The sequence below is a fragment of the Osmerus mordax genome, chromosome 22, assembly GCF_038355195.1.
Source record: "Osmerus mordax isolate fOsmMor3 chromosome 22, fOsmMor3.pri, whole genome shotgun sequence".
Classification (NCBI taxonomy): Eukaryota; Metazoa; Chordata; class Actinopteri; order Osmeriformes; family Osmeridae; genus Osmerus; species Osmerus mordax.
In genome coordinates, this window is record NC_090071.1 from 11,049,427 (window position 1) to 11,074,598 (window position 25,172).

At 46.9% G+C, this 25,172-nt stretch overlaps 2 protein-coding genes across 5 annotated transcripts in view; both read left to right on the plus strand.

Annotated features, from left to right (window-relative positions):
• The first annotated feature begins 464 nt into the window (after positions 1–464).
• LOC136966251 (transmembrane protein 47-like) lies at positions 465–4,392 on the plus strand. Its single transcript, XM_067260715.1, has 3 exons — positions 465–690; positions 1,563–1,703; positions 2,787–4,392. Exons 1-3 carry the CDS (start codon positions 465–467, stop codon positions 2,963–2,965), a joined length of 546 nt encoding a protein of 181 aa, XP_067116816.1. The 3' UTR covers positions 2,966–4,392.
• Positions 4,393–5,663: 1,271 nt separating this feature from the next.
• dmd (dystrophin) overlaps positions 5,664–25,172 on the plus strand; it is a 75,434-nt gene continuing 55,925 nt past the window's right edge. For all 4 annotated transcript variants that reach the window (XM_067260621.1, XM_067260618.1, XM_067260620.1 and 1 more), the window contains exons 1-7: positions 5,664–5,888; positions 20,247–20,308; positions 20,877–20,969; positions 21,460–21,537; positions 21,748–21,840; positions 24,511–24,683; positions 24,774–24,892. In XM_067260621.1, coding sequence (XP_067116722.1) covers positions 5,807–5,888; positions 20,247–20,308; positions 20,877–20,969; positions 21,460–21,537; positions 21,748–21,840; positions 24,511–24,683; positions 24,774–24,892 — 700 coding nt within the window. In that variant the 5' untranslated portion in view covers positions 5,664–5,806. The remainder of the gene's footprint in view (positions 5,889–20,246; positions 20,309–20,876; positions 20,970–21,459; positions 21,538–21,747; positions 21,841–24,510; positions 24,684–24,773; positions 24,893–25,172) is intronic.

The window sequence follows — 25,172 nt, forward strand, 5'->3', positions numbered from 1 at the left end:
TATGAAATATGCTAATACAGACTATTATATTCTGCCCAACATCCCAGAATAGGCTCTGCACAGCAGGTGCAGCTGGGTACCATGGGAACCAGAGAACGTCACCTAGCAGCATGACCTATGGCAGAATGCGAACCCTACAACCCTATTGAGTGTGTGTGTGGTATACAACCGCCTCTATGGATCGCTCTACACACACACATTAGCCCTCACCCTCCCCACTCGTTTCAGAGCTCTCCTCTTCGGGGAGTCCAAGACCGCGCAGGTGCGTCTTTGAGATTCTCTCATTACGTCACTGTTGTAATGGATGGTCTGGAGCGCTGGTACCGTCAACAGCGCAGCGCAGTCACACTGGCAACGGCGGCGTCGGCTCTCATCATTTCCGAGCCCGTTACATGTAAACACGGATCATTGAGGGGATTGAAGAGTCGCGACAAACACCAGAAACCAGCTGCGACGGGGTCGCAATGTCCTCGTCCACTACCGAGACGGAGGAGCCGCACGCCTCGCAGTTGACGCCTCTGAAGTTGGTAGGGCTTGTTTGCGTGTTCCTCGCGCTGTGCCTTGACGTTGGCGCCGTGCTGAGCCCTGCGTGGGTTACGGCGGACGACCAGTACTACCTGTCTCTGTGGGAAGCATGCTGGAAACCGGCAGCGTCAGAACGGTGGGAATGCAGCAGCACGTTGGAATCCGGTGAGCATCAAGACCGTTCAAATGCAGAACAATGCCGTTGGTTCAAGACTGCAGGCTGAGATTCGGGTGGGGAAGAGGGGGGAGATGCCCGTCAGAGCTAGGACGGGCTAGACTGGTTATCTGGTGGTGGAGATGAAAGCACAGGCAGGCACACCTGCACGGCTTTGTGTCTAGCTCACGCTTCTAAAATAAATATGTCTGAGAGAGAAAGCGTGTGTTTCTGAATGAGGAAAAACAATCACGGTTCAGTAGCTGTTTCGGTCTAACTCACCGGTCTATTGCTTGTGTTCCTGGGGGCTGAGCCGGATCGATCTGTCGATCTACCTGTCTGTCTGCTTGTCTGTCATTCATTCACAAAGACCTAAAGCACTTTAATCACCTTATGCCTGTCAAACGGGCTACTTCTCCCCAGCAGAGAGTGCTCATAGCCTGGCTACTCAGAGGAGAAAGTGACCTATTTCCATACAGACACAAATGCATACACACACTCACAAACATTCGACGCTGGTGAATATTTCATAGTAGGCCGCGGCCACATCTCTCAGTGGAGAATCTGCTCTATTTGTGGCTCCTCAATGAGCACTGATAACATGGCCTCCTGGGGACACAGGAAGGACATGCATGAAACTGGATTCCCCAAGCTGTACACTGTGTTGGTGTGAGTGTGTGTTGCTGCTTGTGTTTCTTAATGTGAAGATTATTTAAAACAGTTTGTGGCCTTCTGCAGATTTTTCTGGCCTTCTGCCAGCCATGCTTTTTAGCCATAAAGGCTTGTCAGTTTCTGTTCACTAAGTGCTTTCTTCTATCCTTATCTCCCTCCTACCCACTCTTTCTCTTCCTCCCTCTCTTATTTTCCCTCTCTTCCTCTGTAGACTGGCAGATTGCCACACTGGCCCTGTTGCTAGGCGGATCTCTACTGGTTCTGCTGTCGTTTGCAGTGGTTCTGGTGTCTGTGTGTGTTGGGACCAGGACCAAGTTCCACCGGCCTGTTGCTGTCATGCTGTTCACTGCAGGTGGGTTGTATACACACACACACCTTAAAGGCAGGGTAGGTAAGTTTTGTGAAACTAGCTGTTTTTTCATGAGTTTGAAAGTATCCAACCCGAAATATCCAACCCCCTCCCTTCAAAGCTACTCCCCCAAAACACATGAATGTGCTGCCTGACTTCTGCCGGGAGAAAGACAGGCAAGTTCAGACCGAACGCGATGATTAGTCATATTTTATTGGTTGTATCGTACAGATATCAGATTTATTTTATTTTACTTTCAGAGCATTTGATTTATTGATTGCTATCAGGATGTGAAGTTTATTTAGGCAAATATGTCAAAAAGGACTTCTCAAACATTACCTAACCTGCCTTTAATGTCAACCCTTAATGTTATTGTAACCTAAACACAAATTCTAACTCTAACCATAATCTCCCTAACCCCCTAGAAATGGCACTTGAATTTATGAGTACCAAGAACATTTCCCCAAAATTTTCCCTGCTTTATCTTTGAGAGGATGTCTGGTCCTCACAAGAATAGTTTAACCCACACACACAAACACTCACACATAACCTCATCTTAGTGCATTATATTTCTATGTGTAATGGCTGTGTGTGTAATCTAGCAGAGTCATGTTCCAGTCAGGTAGGACACCACAGGGCCCTGGCTCCATCAGAGTAACTGGCACCACATTCCTGTTGGTCTGAAAGGATCCCATAAATGGCATGTTTATTGTTCAGTTCATAGCCAACAACAGGCCCCAACCACCAAACCACCCTCCTTTCATTGACACTCTTGCCCCCCCCCCCCCCCCCCCCATCTGCATCATATGTGAACTGGAGATAAAATGTGTTTTCTATTTTTATATCTATAGTGTCAGTGCTTAAAATGTGTCTCCTTTTCTTTTCTTTCCTCTCCTTACTTCCCTTCTCCTTCCCTCACTGCTCTACACTTTAATACCTATCCTCTTCCCTTCCCCTTCTCCATTCCTCACCTGTCCATCACTCACCTGTCCACCTCATCTTCTCTCCTCTCCTGCTCCATCTCCCCCTTCTCTCCTATCCTCTCATGCCCTCCTTCTTCTCCTCTATTCCCTTCCTCTCCTCCAGTTGTTCTCCAGGGCTGTTGTCTGGTGCTGTATCCAATCAAGTTCATTGAGAGCATCAGCCTGAGGATCTACCATGAGTTTAACTGGGGTTATGGTCTGGCCTGGGGGGCCACAATCTTCTCCCTGGGGGGGGGAATCCTGTACTGCCTCAACCCCCGCAACTATGACGACTACTACTGACTACCACTAGTGACTATCACTGACTAGTATCACTGACGACTACTGCTGACTAAGACTCCTGACCAGACTACTGATTAGAACTACTGACTAATACAATCAAGTAGTTACTAACTACTACTACTAAGTAGAATGGCTGAGTTAAATCACTGACTAATACTGCTAATGAATACTTCTGAGGACTGCTAACTAGCACCTCTGACTACAACTGTTGACTGGTACTACTGACCTTCACTGACTAATCAGATGTGCAGTGGTAGTAAGAGCAGCCCTGACAGACAGCTGTCCACCTAAGAAAATTCTCCATATACAGAATCTGTTCTAGATTTTATTCTGTATCTTATTTTATTTTCTTTTTTTTTTATGTTCTTTAGCTCTCTTTGTACTTGAATGTTCTCTAAATCTCTGTGTTCCAGAATGTTTGCTTGACTTTCCTGTTTTAGAATGCTCTCCAAATGTCTCAGTTCTAGAATTGACTCTAGTTCTTGCTGTTCTAGAATGTTCTCAGATCTATTGGGTCTAAACCGTTCTTGATCTGTTTAAATACAGATCCCTCTGTTTTCTAGATGTCTTAGTCCTCAAATATTCTATAGATCTGTGCTAGAATGCTCTCTGAATCTCTTAGTTCTTGATTGTTATTGAGATCTCCGATCCAATTGTTCTCAATGTTCTCCAGATGTGACTGTGAAATTGATCACTTGATCCTCAGGCCTTGAAAAAAGACAGATACTTTGTTGTTGTTGATGCCGTTTGTTATTGTGGAAACTAGTCTAGACTGTATGCTTTACCATAGGAACCGCAACCAAAAGAGATACGTTTCAGAAATGGTGCTGCATTTGATAACAAGAACAGCAATAACAACAACAACCACAACCATGGAGATGTATTTAACACAGACTACTAATGAACTAACTGGCCAATTGCAGTGGAGTGTGTCTCACCAACTGACCCACCAGAGGGGGAAATCATGTGACATCTTGTTGAGAGGAGGCCAAGGAGGCTAGGAGGGCAAGATAAGAGGTCAAGCTAGGAGCAAGGAGCCTAGGAGGCCAGACTAGGAAACCAAGCAAGGAGGCCAGAGTAGGAGACCAGACTAGGATCCGACCTGCCGGGTCACAACTCTTGGGAACCAGAGCCAAGGTAGGACCTGATAACCTGCTGAATGGACTCAGTTTAAGTTCCAGACCTAATTGGTTTGGTTCCTATGAGTGAGAGCTGCTGTAGTGGTGACGGAAAACAATGATAACTTCAAACTAGTCCATCCTGATGGTCCACTGGTACATGTTGCCACACTAACACATCTCTGTTGTTAGAGTTAGCCCAGTAAAAGGAGGAACAAACTGTTACATGGCGTGTTAGAAGCAAGGTGTGTGTGTGTGTTTGAGAGAGCTGTAGAAAGATAAAACGAGTGTAAGTGTGGGTGAATGAGTGGTTGTGTGTGTGTGTGTGTGTGTGTGTGTGTGTGTGTGTGTGTGTGCACCAGCATGGTTTAGATGCCTTAGTAGAGATATGTATTAATCTCTTTGTACTCTGACACATTAAAGCACTAATTACAACCAGACTGCCCTGTGTCAAGACCTTCACACTAACAAACTGATGCATGTTTCTTCTTTAAGCATCCAGAACTATTTTAAAAGAAGTAAAGAAGGCAGGTTCTGGAGGCCAGTTTCTTTCCTGTAGGAAGGTACTCACTTTGTAGAGCGCAGTGACGATGGCTCCCTCTGCCGGCTGTCATACAGCCGTGTCAGAACTCTAGCGCGCACCTCGAGACAGGTAGAGCAGGGACACCATTCCCAGCAACATTTATGACCCTGGAAACTGCTATTGAGACGAAAATGCGGACACATCGGACTGTTTTGAATGTTTGTTTAACAGAACATAGTGTTAAGTAATCTGTGTTCTGTTAGCCTACAATGAGATTGACCTGTTCACTCCTATTTATGTATAGTCTGGTCAGTGACTGTCGTGCTTATCGCCATCTCATTGGATTCCCTATTAGATTTCAGTTTTGTTTACTTTCTCTGTGTACAAATATGACCAATGCACTGCTATAAGGACATCAGCTGCACAATTCGTTTTGATGTGAGTTGATCAGACGGTCAATCGTAGTGCTCCCGGTGTTGCGGAGTGTAGACAGCTGCGCCCGTTCCCCGCGGGGAGCCTAGCCTCGGTGACAGAGAGGCCAACGTCTCCCCGCAACCCTGCCCTGTTCACCGGAGCCGGTACCATCGTGACTCGGCGGTGGATGCCATAGGGAGAAAGTCTGCTTCCGTTTTCGGCATAGCTCCCTCGACTGTTGTCACCTCAGGAGCAGTCGGTCAGGAGCGCCCGGCGCGCTCTCATTCTCTAATATTAGCATCTCTCTCACCGCGCTGTCATTCAGTGAATTCGTGCAGCCCGAGTTGACCAAACTGTCTCACCGAGTCTTGCAGAGCAACAGATATCAATAGGACGTATTTCTAAGTTGAAGACGTTCGGAAATGGATATTGATGTGTTGGTGGTGTCGGGTTTTACGCAGGCGTCCACCGCCCCGGACAGGCGCGGTCGTGCCTCATACCCGCGCACTATTTTGAGGTTAGAATGGCCCTGCCACCTGTTCCTCTCCGTCTGGTCGCTCTGACAGCCCGTTTTCCCCCGCCAGACCCGTCCTCTCGTCGTCCTCGCTCTCGTCCCGGGTGTGATACACGCATGAACCAAGCTCGGAAGTGTCAACAGTAAAGCAGTGGAAGCTCTAGCGCTCTCTTTCTCACACAGGTTGTTGCCTGGATTCTTTACTTTCTCCCACAAGGATTTTACGGTCTGCATCAACTTCTTCATATATTACCGTAACCGTTGCCGTTCCAATGGCTGAGGCCGGGCGTCCAGAGGACCAGTGTGACGAAGCGGTGGAAGATGAGTTTGGGGAGATTATAAAGTGTCGCTCAGGTAGGCATTACGTCACACATTACCGTGATAATCTCTGCGGGAGTTGATTTATCGTGTGTCAGTGTGTGCATGTTGTAGGGACAGCAAGGAAAAGACACTGCCAGTCATAAAACTTGACAGTATCTACATACTGTCTCTATGCCAGAAAACTCTCAGCCTAGGACTGTGCGACTGTGTGTGTAAAAATCAGATTAGGCTATGTGGTCTGTGTGTGCGAGAAAGTGAGGGACTGTTTGTGTGTGAGACGTTGTGTCTCAGTGTGTCTGAGAAAGTACGATGAATTGTTCTTGGGTGGTCTGGATAAGGTCATAAGGTCACAGCCTGTATGTCTGAGCGCTTGGTCTGAGAGCACATTCCGGCGGATATTGTTGGTGCACTTTTCCGTCCCGCATAAGGCCAACGTGCGCGCTCTGCTTCTGCATCTTGTCAATAATTAATGCCGCGTGCATTAGAAGCGGGGTAGGGGCTATTTGCGCTCCCGGGGAATTGGGACGGGTCATTGCGAGATGGAAATAGCGTCAGCTGGCGCTGTTCACGGTGTGAGGTTTCACATACCCTAGTTTGGGTAGCTGCCACCTCTGCCCACTCCTTCTGACACGACTTGACAGTTATACACATTATACAATCTCTTACCCCTCCTCATATTGTCTTCATACTGTAAACCAAACCAGCCATACTATTACTAGCTGTAGTGAAGTGGATTTGACATTGGTAGCCAAGTCCCTCTTTTTACATGACCCAGGACTGTGTATGTTTTGTTTTGGTGTTGTTGTTGTTGTAAGCAGCATATCCTAGGACAAGGCACTTGGTTATTTAGCCAAGTGCCTTTCCTGGTCTCGCTCCCTTGAATCTTCGATTCCCAGCCGTGCCAAATGACGTTGTGTCCTTGAGCAAGGCACTTCACCCTACTTGCCTCGGGGAGAATGTCCCTGTACTTACTTTAAGTCGCTCTGGATAAGAGCGTCTGCTAAATGACTAAATGTAAATGTAAATCCTACTTCAGATTCACATTACTTGTGTGTGTGTGTGCGCTTGTGTATGTGGGTGTGTCCTTCCATTTGCCTTGTTAGTACATGCAGCCCTTCAGGTCCATTAGCACCTCTACATTACCCAGAGTGCTTTGCTGCAGTGCAGGACATATACAGATATGAGACCAGACAGGCAGCTGACAGTACGAATACTGCCCAAGGAGCCATCTCTCTGTCACACACACACAAACAAACACACACGACCATCCAGACTATTATCCTCTCATGTATCTTGTATTGGAAAGCACCTGCCCACCCTCTCCCTCCCCATCATCCTCTTCCCCTCTCCCTTCCCATCCCCTTCTCTCCCTCCCTCTTTCTGGTTGTTTATCCTTCTCTTCCTATTTCAGTCTTTGTCACGCTCCTCTTTCTCTGTCTTTGTCTCTCTCTCTCTCTTACACACACACACACACACATTCAGACTGTAGGTATGAGCACCCAGACGAGGTGGTGTGTGTGTGTGTGTGGCCCAGGTCTGGCTGTCAGCCTGGCTGGCCGGCTGCTGCAGCAGGCAGCAGGGGGCAGCACCGAGTCGCAGTCTGGCTGAACTGCAAACAGGCACAGCCGTCCAAAAAAGAGGAAGGAGGAAGAATACATAGATCGTTTCAGGGTTTGTTCACACTTGAGTGTGTGTGTGTGTGTGTGTGTGTGAGAGAGAGAGAGAGAGAGAGAGAGATGTGAAAAGAAAAAGAGAGGAAGAGGTTTTTACTTTGAAACAGAGTGTATGTGTTAGTGTATGATTCTAAGAGAGAGTTCTCTGGTGCTGAGGTTCTGAGTTTAGGGTCCTGTGTGTATCAGAGGGTTCTGCGCTGTCTGATCTGACCCATATGTGTTTTCTGGGTCAGTGCTGAGTGAGGGAGGTGGAGGGGAGGGATGGGATGGAGGAGTGGAGGGAGGGAGGGGAGGGAGGGGGAGGGGGAGCGAGATGCCTGGTAATGGTGAAGCACCCACCATGCACACACCTCTCCTCTCCCCTGCTCTCCTCCATCCTTTATGATCAAATCATCAAATAGGACATCTTCCTTAGAAATGGGATCAAATGGACGCCGGTATTTCTTCTGACCAGAGGAGTGTGTCCAGCTGGCTGCCTGAAACATAAACAAAACACACACTCCACTTTAATCTGCTCTTCGACACCCAGCTCCTTAGGATCTCACAAGCTCTTTTCTATCTGTTTCATGAGAGACAGAGTCATATATTAAATATCCGTATTAACGATCATTTCTGCCTCCTCTTGGTCTAAGTTAGAGTTACCTCCAATCAGAATGATCCTGGCCTACTGTCTTCGATAGTGAGGTGTGGAATGGGGAGTCAGGTGGCTGAGCGGTGAGGGAAGCGGGCTAGTAATCAGAAGGTTGCCAGTTCGATTCTCGGCTGTGCCAAATGACCTTGTGTCCTTGGGCAAGGCACTTCACCCTACTTGCCTCGGGGGAATGTCCCTGTACTTACTGTAAGTCACTCTGGATAAGAGCGTCTGCTAAATGACTAAATGTAAATGTAAATGTAAATGTGGAAGAAATTGGGATGTCCTGTGTGCTTACATTAATCACTAATCAATAGAACTAGTCATTGGATACTAGTTAGTACGTTTATCATGTAAGCTTGCTATTAATAACAGTATATTTTGTCTATGTGTCAGGTTAATAGATGTTCGGGGTCAGGAGAAAGTACTGGCCAAACGGTCCTTGTCATGACTACAAGGAGAGCTCCAACTATGAACTCTCTAGTGTGAGAGTTGTCATGTGTTGGGAGCAGTGAATCTTTTTCTCTGAGACTGTTGTAACGTCATTCCTGCCTGACTGTCACAATCTATGTTTACATTCTTGTGCCCTATAAAAGATGGTCCTCCGGCTTTCGGAGCGGAGATAGACCTGGTTGAGACCTAAGCTTGGTGTTGTGTTGTCATTTATGGTCAGAAGACTGGTTTTCTCTCCCAATCTGCAGATTGATAAATACGTATTAAAATCCAGAACTTAACTGAACTTAGTCACTCCGTTTATGAAGAGACGGACAAAACACTTTCTTCATCAGAGGTCAAAAGAGCTGGCTCCCAACTTCTGAATAAGCAAAATGAAATAAATATTTCAACACAAGGATTCTGATATGTCTGGAGCTTGCCAGCGTTGTTCAGTGACCGTGAAATTCCTCCATATGTCCCTCTGGGACCACCGTAGAGAGATTGCCTGCCTGCCGGAGGGGGAGGGGTGGGGGGCGTAGTTAATAGGAGACATGAGTCAGGAGACACTGATGTCTCATTATAACAAGGTACAGCATCTGAAGGTGTGTCTGTCTGTCTCTCTGTCTGCTTGTCTTCCTGCCTACATGTCTGTCAGCCTGTCTCTCCCTCAATCTACCTTCCTCTGGTCCTGGGAACTCTTACCAGACAATGTCCCCCCCCCCCTTCTCTCTCTCTCTCTCTCTCTCTCTCTCTCTCTCTCTCTCTCTCTCTCTCTCTCTCTCTCTCTCTCTCTCTATCTAACTCTCTCTGTCCTCTCATGAAGAAAGTGTTTTCCGTCTCTTCATTAACGGAGTGACTAAATTGAGTTGAGTTGAAGTAATATCAATCTGCAGATTGGTAGTGAAAACCAGACCTCTGACAATAAATGACAACACAACACAACACCAGGCTTAGGTCTCAATCATGTCTCTCTCAGCTCTGAAGGCCAGAGGACCATCGTTTTCTAGGGCCCAAGAAAGTAAACACAGATAGTGACAGTCAGGCAGTAATGGTCACAGAGAAAGAGATTCACAGCTCCCAGCCCATGACCACTCTCAGGGCAGAGAGAGATCATAGGTGGAGCCCTCTCTGTAGGCATCCCAAGGGATGTTACTTACACTCTCTCTCCTTACTTTACTCTGTCTCTCATTCTTTCTCTCTCTTGCTCTCCCACACAAACAGGCTACCAGTTGACACTGGGTTTTCATTCTAATTATTAGCAGGGGTAAGAAGGTGGTAATTACTGCACCCCAGCATGTGTGTGTGTTTGTTTGACAGGGCGTGTGTGTATGTGCTGGCAGCAAGATGCTTGTTAGGGATGTGCTAATCACAGTTTTCTCCCAAAGACTGCTCCAACGAAGAAACAAACATGCATACTAAAATCACACACTCTCCATAGCAACCATACTATTAACACACTGGCCATAGCAACCCTACTATTATCTTGACAACACAGCCACACGCCCTAGAAACACAGAGGTCTTTCTCTGTACTGTTAGATGGATGAGCATCGTCCACACATGGCTACACACATCTAGCACTGGTAGCACAACTATTAAACTCTGCTATCACACCAAGCACCAGACCAGACCCAGTGTAACAGCCATAGTCCCACTGCTACCCTTGCATTAAGCACCCAACCCTGGTGTAGATCTTGCCGCAAGTAGGAAGGAAAGGCAATAAGGAAACCTTAGTAAAGTCTGTAGGCTCATCATTATGGGCATATAAAGTATTCTAGCCCACACAATCAAACTCAAGTCTCTCTATTGAGTGTGCGTGCACACACACACACACAAGTCTATACATTCACCCGAGAAAGCAGTCTGTTTAATGGCCTTACTCTGAAATCTTCCATCGTGATAAGTGAATTTTAATTAAGAGAATATGGAGAATTGTAATAAATTATTTTAATAGCCAGTGAGCCGAGTCTCTCCTTCTTTCCAGTGAGAAATGTGTGTGTGTGTGTGTGACACACAGACAGAAAGATTTGACACAGCAAAGTATCTCATGGATCTTATTCCTACCTTCCTAGCCCCTACCCTCCTCGCCCCTAATTTCCAGCCTTTACCCTCCTAGGCTCTACTTTCCTAGTCCCTACCCTCTTCTCCTATGGGGTCTATCCCCTATCCTCCAGCTCCCAGACCCTAGACCTTATCCACTGTCCCCTAGTACTTCGCCCCTAACTCCCAACACTTCCCTTAAGTGGTCTCATCTGAATAGAGAAGTCTGGAACGCTACATTCCCAATGATTTAGTGCAACCTACCGTACCTTGTGCCATCTTGGCCTAATGGTAGAGGTTTGGAGTGTCTTATCTTTGATGTTTCTATTGTGTTCGTTTCTTCATTTTATCTACTATTTTTTCCACTCTTTTTATTGTCCAGTTCATCTCATTCTTTACCATTGTTTTTGTGTGCCTCTGTAAACCACTTTGAATGGCCATTGTGTACGAAAGGAGCTTTACAAATACATTTGCATTGCCTTGCCTGATGTGCAGAAGACCCAGGTCTGATCCCCTGCAGGTTATTATATTTAGTTAATGAGGTTAGTTGATCTCAGTATTTACTTAATCTGGGTACAAATGTAGTTGTGTATATCATGTTGTGTGTCTATATTTAGGTGTGTGTGTGTGTGTTGTATGTGGTGCCAAATGAGAAAGCAGATTGAGGTGATTTGTGCCAGCTGGTCTCTGTGCTGCCAGCACATACTCAGGAGGGCTGCCCAACAGCCAATAGCACCCCGCAACACTGCCAGTCAGCCAATAAGACGTGCTACACACAGATCCACCGACTGTAGAGGGAGTTGAGACCTCAGTTGCTGATCAGTGAGATGGAGTGTGTATCAACACACACAGCCTCCCTGCTGCAGACCCCTCAGGAGGACCTGCTAGCTGGGTGGTGTAGGAAAGGCAGTTCAGAGCCTGGTCCCTGTCATGACCTGGGGTGGGAAGTCTACCCGTTAACCTTCTCCCACTGGGATGCCCTCTTGGCCTTGTGGTAGAGCAGAGCCCTTTTTGATCACAGCTCATGTCATGTGATACACTGTCTCTTTCCCTGTCTCACTCTCTTCCACCTGTCTCTTTCTCCTTCTCTCTCTAACACACTCTAATCTGATCCACTTTATTTCCAAATGCCATCACGCATGGGTCGATTTAACATCAGCTAATATTAGATTTTTATAATCTGGAAACGGTCTCGACCAGTCTTCATTTGCTCCGTGAAGCGTGTCATCACGCCGACCGCGGATCTTCAGATGGCACACATGGCTGTATCAGATAGCCTACCGTGGTGAATGCGCGAGATGAGTGAGGAAATAAACTATGCGGTCAGTCACTTGTCACACCGGAGAGAGCGGGAACCCCTACCGGTACTTTCCAGACTGAGCCAAGCGGAATCAGACAGAGCGGAAGATAACTGGACAGATATTTGGTACAATTGCACTGGCGTTGCACGAGCCTCAGCCGTGAGAGAGTGGAGCCTTTACCTCCGCTCTAAAGCTTTCAGAACCCTGTAACCCGGTAGACGCGATGAATCTGGCCTCAGCGAATAACTATGCGTCCGGTGAGGATTAATGGAAACAGATCCAGTTAAAATGGAACATTCACAGGTAAGATTTTAAACGAGGTCGTGGTGGGAGCCTCCAGGAATTTAACAACGGTTTGTTGTTCCCCTGACTGTCGCCAGTGACCGTATGGTGGTGTGTTACGGTCAGCCGGTTTTGTTACGACGGAGTCTTCTTGAGTTGACATACCGTTACGTTTCACCGTCAGTTCCTGAGGAGACTGTCTAGAGCTGCAAACTCGTGAGAAGCCCTGTAGCCACGGGGAGTCTCGGTCTCCGCTGGGCGTGCATCTGAGACCGGGGGAACCCACTCTCGAGGATGTTAACTAACATATGGCGTTCAGTCTGACACAGTAATTACTTATTCCTCATTCTGATCTGTACAAGGCTGCTTTTCACACCCAGTCAACACAAGAGTCCAGAACAGCCTTCAACCCCCACCCCTGATTTAGGAACCAGAAGGGAAAAGGAGGATTTATTGCGACATAGCTTGGTCCCCTGAGCACGCGGACGCGCCCGATGTTGCCCGCGAGGCAAACGGGCAGCTGCGCCGCTTCAGGACCCGGGGACCTTGCCAACTGCGGGTAGTAAACACCCGTCTCCCCTGTGCCTCCGGCTGACAGTAATTGTAACACAGATCGGTGGCGGATAAGCCAGAGCACCAGCTGTGCCGTTGGAGCGCGCGCCGTGCATGCCGCTTAGTGCGCAGATTCTATTTCCACCATCGTTTAAAGAGCACGAGGGGGAGTAGCGGACCCATGTTTTCAAGCTTTCGTAATTGGATAGACTGAAAGAGAAAAGAGGCGAGGCCATTTACCGAAAATATGACTCTTCCATGTCGAGTTTGTACCAAGTTTTGCGACTTGAAGCCTACTGTTGTCAGTCTACCCACTCGATCACTCGTTCCTCGTGGTCCTGTGGCAGTTACTCTGGCAGGTTGACATCTGTTGGTCCGTGTGGAAAAGACAGAAAGGGAGGGAGAAAAGGAGAGTCTATAGGCTACTTTTCTCGTTGGCTGTTTTTCTCGGAACCTAATAACCGTGTGTAAAATATAACGAGCTTCTCGAGCTGCAGGTGCAGCAGGATTTGTCGCCCGCGGGGTCGGCTCAGCCCGGTCACCTTGTTATCCTCTTTGTACAAGGGCGGATATAATCCCAGTGCCTGCGTTCAACCTCGGAACGCGCCGCCACAGATAATACGGCGAACGGTCACGATTTGTCGGCCCCCGGAGCTACCCTGGCGTTGCGAGCCCCACTATCTCGCCTCTAACTTGTCAGGATCCATCCAGCGGCGCTAAGGCACGTGCGTGGCATGTAGGTATTCAACCCTCAATCTGTATCCAGTCAAAATACGCGCGCGCTCGTGTGTGGCGACACATGCTTCTCTAATGTGTGTGGTGTTCATGCCAACTATGTTTAAGTGGGACTTGACGAACATTCACACACTTGAGAAAGAGTTTAGGAGAAAGAGAGAATGTATGAGGGGGAATGTAAAAACTAAGACTGTATGTGAAAGAGAACCTTGATTTCAGAGAGTAGGACAGGGGTGGCATATTGTCCCCTCTCCTGGAATTCTAGATGGCCGGCCACTTGTTGGTCATTCATATACCACTCCACAACAGCTTAGAGTATGCAAGAGTATATAAGAGAGAGAAAGAGATTGTGCGTGAGAGTGTGAGTGCGTGAGAGTGTAGAGAGTCATAAACATGATAGTTACATTCCATTTCTCTAGACTAGATGTGTGTATCTGTGTTTGTGTGTGTCTTTTTTCCCCGTGTGTGTGTTTGTGTGTGTGCTTGTGTGTGTGTGTGTGTGTGTGTGAAGGCAGGATGAGCAGAGTGGTGTGTCTGAAGCATCTTGTTTAGCGTTTCGTGACTAAGGACCTATTGTCTGTAGATGACACACTCCTGCACTGCTTTCATGTGGCAGTAATACACTCCTGAGGCCAGGTCTGTATGGACCGGTCTGTGTGTGTCTGCCCGTGTGTGTACGTCTGTCTGTGTGTGTCGCTTGTGTGTCTGTGTGCACTTGGTGTATTCAGGAAGTCAGACATGAAGAATGCCTGTACCTTGGAGCAGTAAAAGCATTGTGTATCAAAGCGTGTTGTAATACAAGAAGAAAGAATCTTACAACGTGCAATGCCAAGGTCTTCTTCAACGAAAGACCCATGAGAATGTATGTATGTGTGTGTTGTGTGTGTGCTCCTGGGTTGTTGCTATACACTACATATGGTTTACACTGTATTCTGTGGCTCTATTGTCTCTGTGATTCTGATGGAGTACTTCTAAGTCATTACTTTATATGTTTATATTTGTTCTGGGACATACATCATTTTCTAAGGTTTAAACAACCATAGACAGTTTATTAGAGCACGTTTGCCATTAAGGAGACTCAGGTCTCATCCTAGGTTGATTAAATTATACATTCAACACAAGTCCCATTCCCCCTCTCAGTTCACTGGTCTAATTGGTGTTCCTAAGCTAGCATTGGTTTCAGCTCAACACAGCTTGGACTGGATAAACCCAGCACTGTGGGAGGCAGATAGTGGAAAGATAGAGGTATGCTTAATTTATCTTACAAGGCACCATGGAGCTGATGGAACAACTGTAGCTTTGCATTTAGAAGTTAAATCAAAGTCATATCAAACTGTGAAAGGGTACCTAAAGCTTGAATATGGTGGAGAGGCTGGGGTTGGGTGTGACATTGTCACATGGACTCTCCTGGGGCTCCTGATAGGCTGATATTCATCGGCACTTCCTGTACTATGAGTTTGGAACAATTTCCTGTTAGTCAGACTCTGATAACCCTGTCTGCTCTAGGACTGTCTCTATCACTCTTCCTTTCTGTTCTGCCCTCTCGTACTCTTTTCTTCTCTTTTCTTGATCCCTCTTTTATCCCTCCATCTCCCTCTCCTTCTATGTTTATCTCTTCTCTCCTCTCTTCTTCAAACAGACCAAATCACTATTGATTGGCCGATTGATGAGGAATAACTCTGACAACAGCACAACCAACTTTGTCCTTCTCTCTCTTTCCATCTCCATATCCTTCTCTATCATTCTTACAATCTCTATATCCTTGTCTCTCTTTCTTACTCTCAGTTCCTACTCCCCTTGTTCCCTTTTAACCCGTCTTTCTCCCTCTCTCATTCTTTCCATCTTTTCTTCTTCCCTCTTTATCTTTCCCATTCTCTCTTTCCTCCCTTTGCTCTTTCTTACTTTATCTCCCTCCTTCCATCTTATTCCATGGTCCATATCCCTCTGTTCTTCCTGGGGTATGAACAAGGAGCAGACATCTCACTCAGTGTGGAGCTGCAGTATCTCTCTTTTCCGTCTCTCTCTCTCTCTCTCTCTCTCTCTCTCTCTCTCTCTCTCTCTCTCTCTCTCTCTCTCTCTCTCTCTCTCTCTCTCTCTCTCTCTCTCTCTCTCTCTCTCTCTCTCTCTCTCTCTCTCTCTCTCTCTCTCTCTCTCTCTCTCTCTCTCTCTCTCTCTCTCTTTATCATTTTATAGTATGCCAGTCTGCCCTCTCAGCAGTCAGTTCTATCATCCTCTCGATGTGGGGTTGATGACTGGATCACACTGTAAAAACTGTATACTGTGTATCTCTGTGTGTGCGCTGCTTCATTTATTTAGGGGTCACTAACATCCATTAAATAGGTGGCGTGGCCTTGTAGTGTGCTTGCAAGATGCAATCACACACACACACACACACACACACACAGAGTAAGAAAGGAAGACAGTGTTAGCCGTGGAGTACACTGTAGATCATTACAGGGTCATCGGGGGTGTGTGGGAGAGTTGGGGGAGGCTTTTATCCAGCGCTACCCACCCTGGCGGAAACACTTCACCCCGCCTCATCCGACCCCCCCCCCCCCCCTTTTCCCCCAAGGACACCCCCACCCCTCTTCCCACAGTGCTCGTGGGTTGTCTGGTGTCCTTAGTCCCTGACTCATCCTCTACACTGTACAGTCTTTTTGATTATGCATACCTTAGACACACACACGCGCGCATGCACACACATATATATATATAGTACATAAAAAAGAAACTATCTGAGGAAAAACTGAAAGCAGAGAATTAGATTAATGACTGAGATGGCACAGAGCAACTATTAAGTTAGAGACACAGAGAAAAAGGGAGAGAGAGATAGAGAGATGTGTGTTTTATTAGGAGTGAGAAGTCTATATAGACTGTCAAACTGCATGCAATATTTGATTGTACTGAAATAGATAATGTGTCAAAACTCTCTCTCTCTTACATACGCACACACACACTCACACGGGCAGGTAGGGTGGGGGCGGAGGGCAGAGTCCAGACCAGCCCTGGTCCCTGTGTGTAAATGAGCCTTGTCTGGGGATGGGGTTCTATTGGTCCACCTACTCAAATCCTCCAAGATCCTCTCAAGCCAGTTAGAGAGCGATGGGGAGAGGTTTAGAAGCAAAGACAAATCTCCGATGATTGTTCTGGTGCTTTTCAGGCTTGCTATTTGTCTGTGGTCAAACTAGCTAGCTCTGTGTCTGTGGTCTAACAGACTAGCTACATTATGTGTCTGTGTCATAACAGGCTAGCAATGTGTCTGTGGTCTAACAGGCTAGCACTGTGTCTGTGGTCTAACAGGATAGCTACATTATGTGTCTGTGGTCTAACAGTATAGCTACATTATGTGTCTGTGGTCTAACAGGATAGCTACAATATGTGTCTGTGGTCTAACAGTATAGCTACATTATGTGTCTGTGGTCTAACAGGATAGCTACATTATATGTCTGTTGTCTAACAGGATAGCTACATTATGTGTCTGTGGTCTAACAGGTTGTGTTGTTGGAGGACAAATGATTGTGTTGGCTCTGTGTTCTTTATGTCAGGTTCTCTTCTTTACTGTAAGAGTCTCTGTGTGTGTTTATCTCCCTCCCTCTACCTCTCCCTCCCTCTATCTCTCTTCATATCTCTCCCTCCCTCTATCTCTCCTCATATCTCTCCCTCCCTCTTTCCGTACCTCTATCTTATCTATCTCTTCCTCTATACCCCCTCCCTCCCCCTATCTCTCCCTCCCCATCTCTTCTTGCTATATTTCTCCCTGACTCTCTCTCCCTCCATCTCTACCTAGTTCTATGTCTCCCTTCCTCTATATCTCCTCCCTCCATCTCTCCTCTATTAATCTTTTCTCCCTCCATTTCTCCCTCTCTGCAACTCTGTCGCTCCTCTTTTCAATCTCTCCTCCTTCCCCCTGCGACTCTGCTGTGTTTACCTTCTCTCGCATTCCCTCCACTTCTCTTTCACTGCCCCCCTCCCCTTGCCCCCCCTCCTCCCCCTATCCTCTATCTGTCTCTCTTTCACTCTCTCTGTGAGCATCAGCTCTAAATTAGCACTCTATAAATATGTTCTACTGGACAGCTGCACACACACAAAACACACACAAACTCACACGCGCACAATTCGTCAGTCCTCCCTTGCTAGAGGTGAAGAGGGGGCAGACCTGAATATGTCTGGGTCTGCCTCTCACTGCTCCACACACATACACACACAAACACACATACACACACACACATACACACAGTGTCTACCTCTTACGATGCAAAGGGAAGAGGTAGATAGAGACACAAACGTGTGTGTGTGTGTTTAGGTATATACTGCTCAGCTTTCCCCCTGTCTCTCTCTCACTTTCCCGCTATTCCTCTATTCTCTCTATTCTCTCCATTTCTCTCTCTCCTTCTTTTCCCATTCCTCTCTCTCCTCATCTGGGATTCAGATAGGGTTCAGATTGCTTCTGTCTGTCTGGTGACATCAGCCTAGCTCTGTGTAGATTGCTTTTGCCTGATGTGTGATATGGGTTAGTCAGTGGAGACATAGGGTCCTTGCCTCCATCATCTTCTCACCTCGCAGATTAAGTAAAAGTGTGCATGTGTGAGTCTGTGAGAGAGAGAGAGAGAGAGAGAGAGAGTAAGAGAGGGACAGCACAAGAGAGAGAGAGAGTAAGAGAGGGAGAGCACAAGAGAGAGAAAGAGAGAGAGAGTAAGAGGGAGAGCACAAGAGAGAGAGAGAGTAAGAGAGGGAGAGCACAAGAGAGAGAAAGAGAGGGAGAGTAAGAGAGGGACAGCACAAGAGAGAGAGAGAGTAAGAGAGGGAGAGCACAAGAGAGAGAAAGAGAGAGAGAGAGTAAGAGAGGGAGAGCACAAGAGAGAGAAAGAGAGAGAGAGTAAGAGAGGGAGAGCACAAGAGAGAGAGAGAGAGAGAGTAAGAGAGAGAGAGTAAGAGAGGGAGAGCACAAGAGAGAGAAAGAGAGAGAGAATAAGAGAGGGAGAGCACAAGAGAGAGAAAGAGAGAGAGAGTAAGAGAGGGAGAGCACAAGAGAGAGAAAGAGAGAGAGAGTAAGAGAGGGGGAGCACGAGAGAGAGAGCTATGCGGGATGCGGAATGGCTGGCCCTTAAGCAGACACGCAAACACCACACTCCCAGCCTGCTCTTCTTCTACTACTTTTCATCCTTCCTTGTTCTTCCGCCTCCCTTATCTTCTTCTCTTCCTCCTGCTCCTCTTTTGTCTCCTCCTCTTCTCCCTTCCTCCACCTCGTTCTCCACTTCCTTCCTGAGAGACTGAGAGAAGAGGGGGGAGAGAGAGAAAGAGAGAGGGAGGGAGAGGGGCAGAGCGAGAGAGAAAGGGAGAAGGAGAAGGGAAAAGAGAGAGAGAAGCAGGTGGATCTGATTACCTCTTCAGGATGTGCTGACATCAGTCAGACAGCCTGATAGATGCAGCTCAGTTACTTTCATCGCTACCTCTATCGCGCCTTCCCCTTGCTTTCCTTCCGTATATTCCTTCCAACTCCTCTCTCAATTCAATTTCCTCCTTTCTCCCACTCTCTCGTTCTAAGCTCTTCCTCTCTAACCTCCACTTCTAACTACCTTCCTCCTCCTCTCTCAATCTTCCTCTCACTCTGTCTTTCTCTAATCGCTCTTCCTCTCTCCTTTTTCCTCTCTTGCTTCTTCTCTATCTTCACATTGGATTGGCAGCGATTAAACTTCTTGCCATTTTAATCAGAGGCCAGCATGGGTGCATGTGTTTGTGTGAGTGTGTATGTGTGCTGCAGTGGAACAGGCGTTTAAATGGAGTATTGATCTCTTCCTCTGTCTCAGTGAATACTGCTTCCTGCCCTCCCTGCTAATTCCATACAAACACACACACATACACAGACAGATACTTCCTGTCCTCTGCGACAGAGATCCACGCAGCCATTAGCTTGTTTACATTAGACTACAGCTCTCCTCAGACTCACATGACTGCCAGTTTTGGTGTGTGTTTTTGTGTGTGTCTGCAAGTGAGTGTGTGTGTGTGTGCCCCAGGTCGTACAGTAGTGTTCAACTAGAGACCTTTTAATTAAAGGAGACGTTTCATTATCAGGTCCATTAGTCAAGGCCCTGTCAATGTCAACACACACACACACACACACTCTTTCTCACACACACACTCCTTATCTCTATCTCTCTCACACACAATCACACACTCAAACAAAGACACACACACTATCACTCTTAATCATTGTAATTCTCCTGCTGTGGTGCCTGGGGTGTATGTTTGTGTTCAGTCATCCATAGCAGGAGTGCATCACAACCATATCAACTCATACATGCAATATGGTCCTCTGCATCTGATTCTCTCTATTTATCTCTCTCCTTTGCACCACTCCCCCCTCTCATACATCGGCCCCTCTCCACCTCCCTTCCAACTGGTGGTTCAGGACAGACTGAACCAACAGTGTCTGTTTGACGGACAGCAGGCAGGCAGAGAGACAGACAGGCTGACAGACAGGCTGACAGACAGGCTGACAGACAGACAGGCAGGCAGGCAGGCAGGCAGACAGGCAGGCAGGCAGGCATAGCATTACTTTAAATATTTGGTGGAAAAGATGTCCCCAGACTGAAATAAACACAAAAACACACTAGCATCTGCTCTCCAGAACTGGGTCTGTCTTCGTCCAAGAGCTCTCTTGTCCTCTTCTCCTGCTCTCCTCTCACCCCCTCTCCTTCTCCCCTCTCCCCCCTCTCTCCTTCTCCCCTGTGTCCTTCCCTCAGATGAACGAGAGGACGTTCAGAAGAAGACTTTCTCAAAATGGATAAACTCACAGTTCTCCAAGGTATCTCCCTCACTCCTCCAGGAACCATCTGTTAGTGTTGCTCTTGTTGTTGTTGTTGTTATCCTGTAAGTATGGGTCTGGATGTGATTGTTTGTTGGGCTATGTGTGTGTGTTTATCCGTGTGTGTGTGCATCTGGGTTTGTGCGTGTGTGTGCGACTTATCCAGAAACAACATTCCTTTATTTTGAAAGTTGATTACTGAGGTGCAGGAGGTGTGCCGTTGTCATGGAGACAGTGGCTCAGGTGTGTGTGGAGGAATCTATTGGATGGGAGCCTGCTTTTCAGCCCAGGGGATTAGACACCCTACCCCCCCCATCCCCCCCTCCCCGTCCTCCTTAGCCTCCCTCCCTACACTGGCTGACCCCCTTGTCTACCATCCAACCTCTCTCCTTCTCTCCACTATGGACAGCCAGCTTGGTGCTTCACACTCAGACAACATAAACTATAAAAATTAATCAAACGTCACCATGTTTAACCGCCTGCAAAATATAGCTGGATTTATGGCTGGTCGCTTGAGCACATTCTCCGATTATAAATGAATCTGTCTCTCTCCCCCCCCCCCTCCCAGACAGGGAAGCCCCCTATCGAGGACCTGTTCTCTGACCTGTGTGATGGCCGCCGTCTGCTAGAGCTGCTGGAGGGACTGGCTGGACACCAACTGGTCTGTCACATGACCACTCTGTCTGTCCTCTGCTCTTCCCTCTCTCTGCTTCACTCCCTTTCTCCTTCTCCTTCTCCTTTCTCCTTTCCTCAATCTTTTCTTTCTCTTGCCCTCTCACTCCCTCTCTGTCCTTTCTTCTTCTTCTATCTATCTCTCTCTCTCCCTCTCTCTCTCTCTCTCTCTCTCTCTCTCTCTCTCTCTCTCTCTCTCTCTCTCTCTCTCTCTCTCTATGTATCTCTCGCTCCTCTCCTCTACTTTATTTGCTCATCCCTTCTCACTCTCTCCCCCCCTCGCCTTTGTCCTCTTTTCATCTCTCCTCCCTTCATCATTCTGTCTCTCCCTGCTCCTTGTTTGTCAGACTATATGTCTCCTCCTAAACTTTAAACAAGCTCTTTTACAACAACGTGTCTGAGTTCCTCCGAGCAAGGACACCAGTCTCACATACACATCCTCTCGTCTTGGTGCTGTGTGTGTGTGTGTGTGTGTGTAGGTAAAAGAGAGAGGATTTACACGTGTTCATTCGCTCAATAATGTCAACCGCGCCCTGCAGATCCTTCAAAAGAACAACGTGAGTATAGGTTAGACACAATTACAGTACACACATATCAACACAGGCATACATATGTATACACACCTACACTCACAAACGCACACAATCCTATACACACATGCATACTTACACACACATATGCACACACCGTGACACTATGAGGCATGATGTGTTATCTCAGTGTGAGAAATGAATATTTGTTTGAACTGAGCTAAATCCTCGCTACAGGTTGACCTGGTAAACATTGGAGGGGCGGACATTGTTGATGGGAATCACAAATTGATTCTTGGCCTGATCTGGAGCATCATTCTCCACTGGCAGGTTAGGATTATCCACAACCACAAAGTGTTACTCTTCCACGACACAACCTCTGCAACTCATTCATTATCCAACCACTACAACACAACCACTACTCAAGTGGAACTCAACCACTACATAACCACTACACAAATGCAATTAAATCACAACAACACAACCACTACCCAGCCACTGCAACACAACCACTACAACACAACCACTACACAACTACCATCATGACCTCTGCTGCTGATCTGGAGCATCATTCTTCACACTGGAAGATTGGTGTGCACACACACACCTGACCACTACACATGCATAAATGTACCTCGACATAGCCACTACATCCTTGTAGCCCTGGAATTACTCCCGTCAGGACTCATCTACAATCTAATCACAGTCCAACCATAGCCGAAACTCTGTCCAACCACAATCTAACCACTGTCCAGCCCTATTCTGACCTCTACTTGTCCATAATGTAACCACTGTCAAACTCTAAAATGACCTCTACTCATCCATAATGTGACCACTATACTACCACTAGAATCTAGCTCTTCAAGCCCCGCCCACACAACCTCATCCCTATGATAATCGCTCTCTCTTCAGCTACATTTGCATAAAATTAATGATGCAGGTAATGGGAAATCTCTGCTGTGTTTAAATATTGGACTGTGTGTGTGTGTGTGTGTGTGTGGGGGGGGGGGGTTGTGTGTGTAGCTTATGCATGCTTGTGTGTGTGTCAGTGTTATACTGGGTTGTCTGAGAATGTAGTCTGTTTTAGTTAGGGACATTTGTGTGTGCATGTCCGAGTGTGTGTGTGTGTGTGTGTGTGTGTACGTACGTGTGAATATCCTGCCTCTGTCATTGCTGTCCCCAATTAGAGTGTAAATGCATACAGTGACCTACTCCCCAATGAGCCCTGACTGTACACTGAGGAACAGTGCTGGGACATAGTTGGAGACACGTCACTAACTAACCTTTGGAGAAGTGTCTGTGTGTGTGTGTGTTTAAAATTCTAAATGTAGTTATGGGTGTGGGTGCACCTGTGCCTTGATTTGGCTTGTTGTCTGGGGAGACTATTTAATTGTCTGTGATTGGGCAGGCTCTCTAGCTTTCATTTGCAACTCTAGGTGATACACACACACATATACACGCCCAGACACAGACAAATACAGTAAAGGTCCTGGCTGTGCAGTTGTATAATGGATGTCTTTTAACAGACCCTGGATGGATTTATCTTTAAGCATCTGAGCTGGGTATCAACATGTAAGTGTGTGTGTGTGTGTGTGTGTGTGTATGAGTGTGTGCTTCACATGTACGTGTACGGAGGTGTATGTTTGCCTATGCATTTGTGAGTGTGTGTTAGCTGATGGATAGGTGATGGAAAGATCTGCATAAATAATGCAGATCTGCCAGATGCATCGATGCTTCGACCCCCCCTCCCCCCATCTGGGCCCCCTCGCTCCAGAACTGTCACTCAATAACACCAGGAGTGATTCTCTGTGTGTGTGCGTTCATATGTGATATGTGTGCATGGGTGTCGGTGTGTGTTTGTGTGTGTCATTGGATGTTGTTTGTGTGTAATGGGGGGAGGGCTCAGTCTTCTGTACCAACCACCCTGTCAAAACTTTCTGAAAGGCTATATACTGACTTTTTTCATGGTTTCAGTGCATCATTATCATTCAGGCCGTTGTCTGGCCTTCGTGAGAACCGGGACATATCCCGGTGGTCTGCGAGTCGTTTGGCCTGCATGAACAGTCAACTTGACCAGCAATTATTATATAGATATTATAGCCTACTATTACTCAATTACTTCCATATTATAATAGCCTATGGATAATAATAGTATTATTTTCTGGTCAAATTTGTTATTTTTGAAAAACATTTTTTTTTTTCTCTGGCTCTGATTCGAGCAGATGCGGGTGCATAGATTAGACATGTGCAGAACTGTCAATGTGAGTTACAATACGGGTAATTACTTACCGTAGGCTACCTGAAAGTTTCTGTCGAATTGCCATAATTGTTGCAGTCATGCTGTCACGGTTCACATAGCGCCTGAGCGCCGACCTGCGTCACCAGAATATTAGACGCACCTGTTTTGTGTTTACTTATTAGGATGGCTATATAAGCTGAGCTCTCTCTGACCTCGTTGTGGAGTCTTATTCATTGTTTTGTTATCGACGGCCGTGTGGCGTTTGCGCTTTGTTCTGGATCATGTTTATTTCTAAGTAAAGTTCTCGTGCACTTCCATCCCAAAACACAGACTCCTTGCCTGCTTTATCACAGATGCAGTCATGGTTGAATATTAACTTGGGACATTTCACAGACTATTTATAGGCAAAGCTATGTAGCCAATAGCAGGGATACAGCGGCTCATAGGCGTCACAGTAAAACAAGGCTAAAAGTGTAAGCTAATTGTTTTGTGTGTCAAGCCTTGCAAATGTTTGGGCTATGAATTGTGTATTCCTTCCTGCAGAGTTTCTGAGGGTGTGTAGGCCTAAGTTTGGGAAGGAGACCAACATTTTTCACTACACTTTATCAGACACATGGGATGGAATCATATTCCGGGCTTGAATTATTCTCAGTCCACTCGTTACCATTCATCACAGTATAGTAAATATTGTGCATTGTGCATAGTAAATATTGTGCCATACAGATTTGTTTATGTTTTATTGTCTATACTTGTGTGTGTAGGTAAAGGATGTGATGAAGGATGTGATGGCGGGCCTACAGCAGACCAACAGTGAGAAGATTCTGCTGGGCTGGGTGCGGCAGTCCACCAAAGATTACCCACAAGTCAATGTGGTCAACTTCTCCAGCAGTTGGAACGATGGCCTGGCTTTCAATGCCCTACTTCACAGCCACAGGTGTGTGTGGGGGGTAGATGCTGTGTGTGTGTGTATCAGATGATTTGTCTGACAGAGAATATTATTGGCTGGTCCCCTCTACCGCTCCAGGCCCGAGCTGTTTGATTGGAGCACTTTGGAGAAGAAGTCGAGCGCCATCGAGAGGCTTGACCACGCCTTCAGCAGGGCAGAGGAACACCTGGGCATAGAGCGTCTCCTGGACCCTGAGGGTGAGACCTACAACAGATCCAAAGGGACACTTCAGACACACCAAAAAGACCATTGACAAAGAAGAAATACTAAATAGACCCTAACACCTAGGGAGACCACAGAAAGACCACAGACACCAATGAAAGAAAATAAGAGAAAACAGAGACACCAGAGAGACAATGAGACTAAAAGAGAGAGAGAGACTACATGAGAGACTACAAAGACCAGGAAGTGTGTATAAGGTCCAGATAAAGATAAGACACTGAGACTGCTTAGACACAGAGACATGCAAACTACGGT